This window comes from Maniola hyperantus, chromosome 2, assembly GCF_902806685.2.
Source record: "Maniola hyperantus chromosome 2, iAphHyp1.2, whole genome shotgun sequence".
Taxonomy (NCBI): domain Eukaryota; kingdom Metazoa; phylum Arthropoda; class Insecta; order Lepidoptera; family Nymphalidae; genus Maniola; species Maniola hyperantus.
In genome coordinates, this window is record NC_048537.1 from 13,187,623 (window position 1) to 13,197,898 (window position 10,276).

The 10,276-nt window shown below is 37.0% G+C and overlaps 1 protein-coding gene across 1 annotated transcript; it reads left to right on the forward strand.

The window, feature by feature from the left end:
- The first annotated feature begins 943 nt into the window (after positions 1-943).
- LOC117990733 (lipid scramblase CLPTM1L) lies at positions 944-9,507 on the forward strand. Its single transcript, XM_034978222.2, has 8 exons — positions 944-1,306; positions 1,385-1,574; positions 2,575-2,714; positions 3,021-3,303; positions 4,468-4,656; positions 5,073-5,284; positions 5,999-6,250; positions 7,298-9,507. The coding sequence occupies exons 1-8, from the start codon at positions 1,038-1,040 to the stop codon at positions 7,389-7,391; spliced, it is 1,629 nt and encodes a 542-aa protein (XP_034834113.1). The 5' UTR covers positions 944-1,037; the 3' UTR covers positions 7,392-9,507.
- The last annotated feature ends 769 nt before the right edge of the window (positions 9,508-10,276 follow it).

The following is a 10,276-nucleotide window of genomic DNA, read 5'->3' on the forward strand; positions in this document are numbered from 1 at the left end:
TTTAAATATTAGAATGGATTCATAAATTTTTGTACTAACTAGCTTTTGCCAGCGACTTCGTACGCGTGAATGTAGGTTTTTTAAAAATCCCGTGGGAACTCATTGATTTCCCGGGATAAAAAGTAGCCTATGTCACTCTCCAGGTCTGTAACCATACCCATGCAAAAATTCACGTCGATCCGTTGCTCCGTTGTGACGTGATTGAAAGACAAACCAACAAACAAACACAATTTCACATTTATAATATGGGTACTGATTATGTGAAAGTGTGTAGGTATGTCTGCTAGCCTTTCACGGCCCATCCGTTCTGAAATTTAGCATGCAGATAGCTATTACGACATAAAAATCCGCTAAGAAAGGACTTTTGAAAATTCAATATCTAAAGGGGTAAAACAGGGGTTTGGAATTTGAATAGTCCACGCGGACAAAGTCGTGGGTATAAGCTAGTTAATTAAATCATAAGAGACCAATCAAATTAACTAGACATATTATATGTACCTATTATTATAATGACTCGTGAAATGGTAATATAAAAATGTGAAATTATGTTGTCCTTTATATCAGGGTATTCAATCGAACAAGAATTTATTACTTATACTTCATTTAAGGTAACTTTATGGTAAATTATTCTTACAGCAACTAGAAACACTGCTATTCTTTGTCTTGTCAGTGGTTGTCACTTGGTGGTGAGCTTAATCTGAGGTGGCGAGCTTTAAATACTCTGTACCCGGTATAATACAGGTAGGTACCTACCATTGCTTGTATCATGCATTATTCATGTTATTTGTCTGTGAGTCATTGTATATGGGTCTGTGCATAGGCTCAAAATTGTTAGAACTTAGAGCCGTAAAACCAGTAAAAAAAAATGGGCCGGTCGGTCCTGGTATTCTGTGCTCTTAGATTACTTTACTCTATGCTCTCAGCTCTCGGCTCTTGACTTGACAGCCAATGTCAAACAAAATATTACCAATTTTTTCTGAAACTGTACTAAATTAATTTAAAAATTTATCACCAAATGTACTCTATAAACTAAAGTTATGAAATACATTTCAGCATCGTTGATCATATCTTTAATTTTTGCCGGCTATGTGATCAATACCATATGGACTTTAGCTGAAATTTTCATACCGCCGGAATGTAGTCGTGGCGAAAGATGTTTTACTAACTATTTGGCTTTAAAACCAGTACAGCATCTTGTGCTGTATACTTCAGTTAAGCAGCATCCATATGAAAATGGAATGTACGAAGGATCGGTCAATAAAGTTCATACTTCTCTTAAATTCGACTACCTAAATCCAGCAACGATGTGAGTGCTACTTTTGTTAACAACCTTGCAAAACAGCTGTATTGCAAGTTTCACGCTCCAATAATTGTACTGTTACAGGACTGTGACATTAAAAATACCTCGCAAGACCCGTAATAATGGAACTCTATACATGCATGCTGTCCTGCTGGACGAACGGAGACTCTATGATGATTTCATAGACATATTTCGTTCGGAGTCTGTGCACACATTATCACTAATTACGCATACTGAGCCTCAAGCAGCTACATTTAACCTGCTGCAATCGGATGTAAGTAACTATCTAGTAATCTGTTTGTAGGGTAAGTAAAAAACCTTATTTAAAAACTAGCTGATTCCGGTGACTTTGTATGTGTGGATAGTTTTCAAAAATCCTGTGGAAACTCGTTCATTTTCTGGGATAAAAAGTTCCGTATGTCACTCTTCAGGTCTTAAACTAAACCACCCATATGCATATATATTATTACTAGCTTATGCTCGCGACTTTCGCGTGGACTACACATATTTCAAACCCCTATTTTACCCCCTTAGGGGTTGAATTTCCAAAAATCCTTTCTTAGCGGATGCCTATGTCATAATAGCTATCTGCATGTCAAATTTCAGCCCAATCCGTCCAGTAGTTTAGATTGAGCTGTGCGTTGATAGACCAGTCAGTCAGTCACCTTTTCCTTTTATATATTTAGATATAAAAGGAAAAGCTGACTGACTGGTCTATCATCGCACAGCTTAAGCTACTGGATGAATTGGGCTAAAATTTGGCATGCAAGTAGCTATCATGCATTGACATCTGCTAAATGCTTTTTTAATGGGGTGAAATAGAGGTTTGACACTTGTGTAGTCCATACGGAAGTCACAGGTATAAGTTAGTTTAAATTATGAGATAATTAAGCTAATTGATTAAAATGAAATAAAAAATATTTCTTTGCTGAAGCATGAAATTAAGCTAAGTAAGGCTTAGGTTAAAACTATTCTTGGTTGTTGTGAATTTATACATTAACTAATTATGTTAAGCTCTAAAGCTTAAGTTTTCCTAATAATTTAAAAAGATCTCTAATTGCTACATTTAGGCTGAAATCTAAAAAGCACACTTTGACTTTGCTCAGCCCTAAGACACTTAAAACGAGACAGTGTTATGTAGCTGCCATAAATCTGTCTCTTTTTAACAGTGTCTTAAGTCTGAGCAAAGTCCAAGTACCCTCTATAGATATCAGCCTAAGAGCATACATTGAGTTTATTCTATCATTAAATTATCCTTCTGATATTTTTTGCAGAGTAAAAGTGAAAAGAAGTCCAAAAACAAACAAGTGAAACCCTATGCACATATAGCCACAGTAGCACCACTTTCTATTCTGACAGACAATTTGAATCTACCTGTGCACAAAATACCTGGAGAATTATACCCTTACATGAGGTGATTTTTCTGCATAATAATTATGATAATTTTATGAGTTACTAGCTGATGCCCGAGAATTAGTCCGCGTGGACTTACGTTTTTCAAAATCCCGCGGGAACTCTTTGATTTCACGTCGCAACAGTGCAACGGATTGACGTGATTTTTTGCAGGGGTATAGATAAAGACCTGGAGAGTGACATAGGCTAATTTTTATTCCGGAAAATCAAAGATTTCCATGGGATTTTCAAAAAACCTAAATTCACGCGGACGAAGTCGCGGGCATCAGCTAGTTTACAATAAGGGATTGTTGATTGTTTATTGCAGAGTTAGGGATGAAAAGTTTCTTCCAATAATCCAGCATAATGTACTAAAGTCAAGGATCTCTCATTTACAACTATTGAACAGCAGCACTTCAGAAGTGAACGTCACAGTCAGTGTGGCCCCAGCCTCATACGGTTCTTTGCGGTTAGCCATACACGTGCGTCTAGCGTTGGAACAGTTCCACGTGTTGGGCTTCAGTGATAAGGATGTTGATGATGTGAAGGGAATATTTGCTGATACAAATTTATACTTGCTCTCAGCCACTGTTCTAATCGCTAGTTGTCATGTAAGTGACCATTTTTATACGATTAAAAGGTTTATTATTAAGTAATTAAGAAAGGCGATGGATTGAGATGTTTGAAAAATTCAAGTGTTCAGTGTTTACTTAGTTAGATTTAGCCATACTTAATATTATAAATTCAAAAGTGTATCTATCTGTCTGTCTGCTAGCTTTTCACAGCCCAACAGAATTTTGATGAAATTAGTAACAGCGTTAGCTTATATCCCAGGGAAGACATAGGGCCGGTTGTTTCAACAAATTTTGACGGACACGTAACCTTTAAATATGGCGCTAACGAACGTAAGTAAAGAAAAAGTGTTGATTCAGCATCTATTAGCGCTAACGTTCGTTAAAAAGTTACGTTTACGTTAACCAGTGCTGGCGCCATTGGTAATCGTCAAATCAGTTCGTAACTTCATACTTCTTACAAACGGAATATTTTATTTACAAATTATAATGGAATCAATTTAATTCAATGCTTTTAATGGTAGTTTTTTTGAAGATAAAAGAGAATTTGTAAGAAAGAAAAAGTATTTAAAATGCAAAGTAGCAATATTAATAACTATGTATATAATTTAATGTACTTAAAATGAAATAAAAAAAGGAGAAGTAAGTTAATTTTTAGGGTTAGTTTCGCAACCAAAATAACAATGACGAACAGTTTTTTGTACACTGAAGCAACGCACTTAAATTACCAGATGTTAAAGTTCGTCTACGTCTGTTAAATTTTAACGAACGTATCTTACGAAGACCAATGGTTTGAAACAACCGGCCCATAGAATACTTTTTATCCAGGCTTTCGACTAGTGAAAACTGGCACCGATTCCGTTGTCTTTCTCTAAACTAAATTTAGAGAATCCTTTTATTTTTAACAATACTATAAAGGGACAGAACATGAACTTTACATTTAAAGACTCTAAATTTTAGTGCACGCTATTAATTTAACAGTAGGCTCGCGACTGTGCGCTAAAATCACGTGTTTTACCATCTAAAAATTAAATTTAAAACTGTCAAACTGCGTCTGTCCTTTTCATATTACATTAGTAAGAAAAGGATGCGAATACTCTAAAATATGGTTGTGCTCAGAATCGGTACCACATTCTGATTATGTCATTCCTACAAAGTTCAATGTCCAATGGCAACTAAATTAGTTTATGCTTTTTCTTGCAGTTACTGTTTGACTTCTTGGCATTTAAGAATGACGTTTCGTTCTGGCGCCGCAAGAAGTCGCTAGCAGGGCTGTCAGCAAGGACTGTGTTCTGGCGCGCTTTCTCACAGATGGTTATCTTCTTTTATCTTCTGGACGAGCAGACCTCGTTGTTGGTGCTAGTACCAGCCGGTATCAGCGCTATTATAGAAGTAAATGTTTATTTTATTTAAAACTGTTGATAAATATAGTATAGTTTGATCATTTGAACTCTTGTCTACTATAGGTACCTTCATAATTAATGTATATTTCGCAGGTATATTGTCAAATCAGTGATATTACAGTTTCACTAGTGATATTATAATCAAACGGTAGATTATCAATCAACTTCATTTCTCACAATTTAACGGTCTGGTTTTAGTGTCATTACCTGTGCCTGTACCTGTGCCTGTGCCACTCTCCAGGGCTTTATCTATTCCCATGCAAAAAATCACGTCAATCCGTTGCACCGTTGCGACGTGATTCGCATTTATAATAGGGGTAGTGATTTGATATTCGAAAGAAAAGACATTGTTAAATAGGAAAACCGTTACACAACGTACAGTAAAAGGGGTAACTTGTTTAACAGCTATGGAAGGTGACGAAGGTGCTTCACTTGCGCGTGTCGTTCCCCGGCTGGCGCGTGTGGCGCGTGCGAGTGTGGCGCGAGAGGGACTGTGACGCGGCCGAGCAGACCACCGCGCGCGCGGACGCGGAGGCCATGCGGTACCTCTCCATGCTGCTGTACCCGCTGTGCATCGCCGGTGCGATATACTCGCTGCTCTACGTCGCTCATAAGAGGTAAAACACTCATTTTTTGTCCCTTTCTTATGTTGAAGTTGATGGAAAGAGAGATGTCATAACAAGTCTCAGAATAGATGGTTTATTGTGAAACTTTTGAATTGTCAAATACATCTATCATAAGAAGTAAAGCAAAACTAATTAAATAAGACTAAAAATTTCACGCACAACGGACGGCGACGCGACGTCTAAATGCGGAATCTCAGAGAGTAGAGACCCAGGAAAGATCAACTCAAAGTCTGTCGTTTTTAACAGAATTGTAAAAATACTGCTATTTTCATCAAGCAATTCAATAGTGTCTTTTAATTTCTAAATTACATTTCAATTTATTGTTAAACATTTAATTCTGGTAGCAAAAGCAGCTAAATTTTAGTAGTAATCCAGAGTTGTTGAAGTAGGTTATTAATAAATATGGACCCAGTACACTTCCCTGTGACACGCCAATCGATACTACTTCTCATTATTAATGGTCTAAGTTAGTACTTTTAACGTACCTATTATACGTCTTTGTTTCGACCTTAAATACCATCCTATAACAACATTTTCTTTCAAGCTTTTCGTGACCAAGACGATCAAAAGGCTTGCTCATGACAAAGAGTATAGCAGCGCGTTGATTGATTGCTTCAACAGTCAATTAGGAATGTTTAGATTTTAGAACATGTTATTCTATGCTCTGTGACGTGGTCCTCAACTAAATTTTTGCCTTTCCGTCAGCTGGTACTCATGGGCGCTGAACAGCGTCGTGAACGGCGTGTACGCATTCGGCTTCCTGTTCATGCTGCCGCAGCTGTTCGTGAACTACCGCCTGCGCTCCGTCGCCGCGCTGCCGTGGCGCGCTTTCATGTACAAGGCCTTCAACACCTTCATTGATGACGTGTTCGCCTTCATCATCACCATGCCCACCGCGCATCGCGTCGCTTGCTTCCGGGACGATCTGGTGTTCCTTGTCTACTTGTACCAGAGATGGTGAGTTTACATTGTCAACTACCGCCTGCGTTCCGTGATGCGCCTTCATGTACAAGGCCTTCAACGTGACGACGTGTTCGCCTTCATCATCACCATGCCCACCGCGCATCGCGTCGCTTGTTTCCGGGATGATCTGGTGTTCCTTGTCTACTTGTACCAGAGATGGTGAGTTTACATTGTCAACTACCGCCTGCGTTCCGTGATGCGCCTTCATGTACAAGGCCTTCAACGTGACGACGTGTTCGCCTTCATCATCACCATGCCCACCGCGCATCGCGTCGCTTGTTTCCGGGATGATCTGGTGTTCCTTGTCTACTTGTACCAGAGATGATGAGTTTACATTGTCAACTACCGCCTGCGTTCCGTGATGCGCCTTCATGTACAAGGCCTTCAACGTGACGACGTGTTCGCCTTCATCATCACCATGCCCACCGCGCATCGCGTCGCTTGTTTCCGGGATGATCTGGTGTTCCTTGTCTACTTGTACCAGAGATGATGAGTTTACATTGTCAACTACCGCCTGCGTTCCGTGATGCGCCTTCATGTACAAGGCCTTCAAGGTGACGACGTGTTCGCCTTCATCATCACCATGCCCACCGCGCATCGCGTTGCTTGTTTCCGGGACGATCTGGTGTTCCTTGTCTACTTGTACCAGAGATGGTGAGTTCATTTATTGTCCACTAACTACCGTACCGTCTGCCCTCCATGATGTAGCGTCATGTGCAAGACCTTTAAAACTTTTATTCTCAACTTTAGCGAGACCAAAACTTACCGAATACATAATGCCACATAAACTGAGTATAGAACCGTTCACACGGTTGAAATTGCGTAGGTTTATTGCAGTAAATCCAGTATACAGTACAAACAACGTTTGAATGATTCTATACTCAAATTATGCACCACTATGTATGTGATAAGATTTTTCCTGCAAAAAACATGCGGTGTTAATGCAGTGTAAACGGGGTCTAACGGACATTTTCTTGGTGCTGTTAGGATAGCCAGCCATTGAACGTAGTTGAGATGATATGAAAATCTTTTCTTCCATAGGTTATACCCTGTAGACAAGTCTCGTATGGACACGGCGTCCAGTATGGACGAGAGCCCCGAAGAACTGGAACCCATCAAGAAAAAGGAAGAATAATAAAAATCCTAATGTAATCAAATTTAAAAAAAAAACATTAGCGTATTGTGACGAGGCTATGGTGCTAAATAGGACTCTGCAAACAGTTTTGATCACTACACCTGACATCAAAGACAGTAATTATTTCATTGTTGTTAATGTTGCTACTAATGCTAATATCGACAGCTCTCAAAAGTATTGCTATCATTTTCCGCAGAGAACATTATGAAAAGGATGGCACTATTTTGAGGATTCATAACTGCCAAAGTTCTGTGCTAGGGTCTAGGAACTGTCAATAACTGATGTCATAAATTGAATATCAGCATATAAGAGCTATTGTTGCTTTTTCATATTTTTTGGTATCAACATGGTGGATTTTTACAAATAAATGTTGACTTTTTACGGATAAAGATAGGAAACGCATTTAACAGAGTTATAATTTAAAAAATTGGTTAAGTGCGAGTCAGGCCTCGCTCTATTAGTGTTCCGTGCATATAACCAAAGTATTTGTTGTTTAAATGGTTACATGGTTCTTGATATACACTATACAGAAATTACTTTATATTTTAAAGACACAGTAATAAAAATGATCTTAAACTGACTACTGAGCCCCTTGAAAAATAATTTAATCCATACTTCCATATTCATAATATTATAAATGCGAAAATGTGTCTGTCTGTCTGCTAGCATCTCACGGCCCAACCGTTCAACCGATTGTAACGAAATTTGGTACAGAGATAGCTTGCATCCCGGGGAAGGACATAGGCTACTTTTTATTCCAGAAAATCGAAGAGTTCCCTTGGGATTTTTAAAAACTTAAATCCACGCGGACGAAGTCGCGGGTATCATCTGGTAATAAATAAATTTCTATTTCAGTATTTATTCTATTCCATTCTATTCTAATTTAGTACCTATTTGGTTTTTGGGTACGGAACCCTAAAACACCAGTAAGTAGGATACTAAATACAAGCTGAATGGCATAGCAATTTGCAGTCATTAAGTTTTAATATTTAAAACTAGATGATGCCCGCGACTTCGTCCGCGTGGATTTAAGTTTTTTTAATCCCATGGGAACTCTTTAATTTTCCGGAATAAAAAGTAGCCTATGACCGTCCCCGGGAAATAAGCTATAACTCTATATTAAATTTCATCAAAATCGGTTGAACGGCTGGGCCGTGAGATGCTATCAGACAGACAGACATTTGCATTTATAATATTAGTATGGATAATCAGACACTATGTTCCTTTTATAGAAGCAATAAATTATTATTATAAAACTTGTGCTTGTCTATGACAACAAACATCAAGTGATGTGATTGCGAAACATCGATAGAACTGTTTCTCGATACAATGAAATTAATTTATTTGTGTTTGTAATTGTTTTTATTTAATTGTTAGACTATTTTAAAATAACATCTTATGATAATATTACTTGTTGACCTACGGCCGAAATAAATAACCAATCTATCTCTAATCCGTCGATAAGTTACTTAGCAACATTACATTAGTGTATACTAAAAAGACCATATAGTTTTTGACAATAATTAATAACAACAATAACAAGTAACATATCTACAGATAGATTCATTACTTTCGGCCGTTAGTAAATTTTTATTTTTGGGTTCTGAGCCATGTGAGGTCTTTGGATTTTGCTTATAAAGAGAAGCTATTAAATTATTAGTTATATTATGTTTTGTTGGTCTGTATTATAAATTATAATATTGATAGTGAAACTTTTAGTTTAGAAATGAACTATGAAAATAAAATGAATGAAAAATGTGAACTGTAAAATTAATTTGTCTAATTAATTTACCTTAATTATTAATTTACATATCTGTTAAATTTTGAATGCTATTTATGTACACGATTTGATGAATGTTTTAAGTTTATTTAAGTATTTGTTACGTTCATTAGATGCTATGAAGTTAGTATGTTTTTAATATACATGACTCAAAATTGTAGACACTACCTGAATTTAAGAATTATATTTAATTAAGCTGGACTCTGAAATAAAATTGAATCTACTTTTTATTTTAATGGCCTCTGGCGCAGTGGTGCGTTTACTCACCTTGCTAGTAGAGGTAAGAAGTTTGATTCCTGGTTGGTACGATGCTATGAAGAAGCCAAATCTACACTAATATTATAAAGAGGAAAACTTTGTTTGTTTGTTTGTTTGTTTGTTTGTTTGTTTGTTTGTTTGTTTGTACTGAATAGGCTCAAAAACTACTGGACCGATTTTAAAAATTCTTTCACCATTCGAAAGCTACATTATCCACGAGTAACATAGGCTATATTTTATTTTGGAAAAAAATAGGGTTCCGTAAGATATTTGGGTTTTTCGGATACAAGGTGTAAAAAATCAACCAGAAAAGTTACTTATTTTGCGTACGCTGCCTAAACTATAAAAGATAGAACCATAAAATGTTCTAATTAATTGTAGATCTTATAAATATCTACAAAAAAGTCCGCGACACACTATACCCATCTATGTCGAGTGAGGCACAGCAACCATTTTTTTATTTAAAAATCTTGAATTTTTTTTGGACTACATTTAAACGCGTTTATTTTACTCATGCTATTAATCCTTATCAAAATAAATGATTTCATCACTAAGAACAGTTTATGGAGATAATATTTGGTCTTTGAATGATTAAAATTGGACGTTTGGTTTTGAAGTTATGGCGAAATTAAAATATTACGATTTCTGCTGCACGGCCCGTTGTATTATATAAAGAGGTAATGTCGTTAAGTTTGTTTGTAGGGGGTAATCTTTAGAACTACTGAACCGCTTTTAAAAATTCTTTCACCAGTAGAAAGCTACATTATTCCTGAGTGACATAGGCTATACGGGATCTTTAAAAACCTAAATCTACGCGGGCGAAGCCGCGGGGATCAGCTAGTAGATA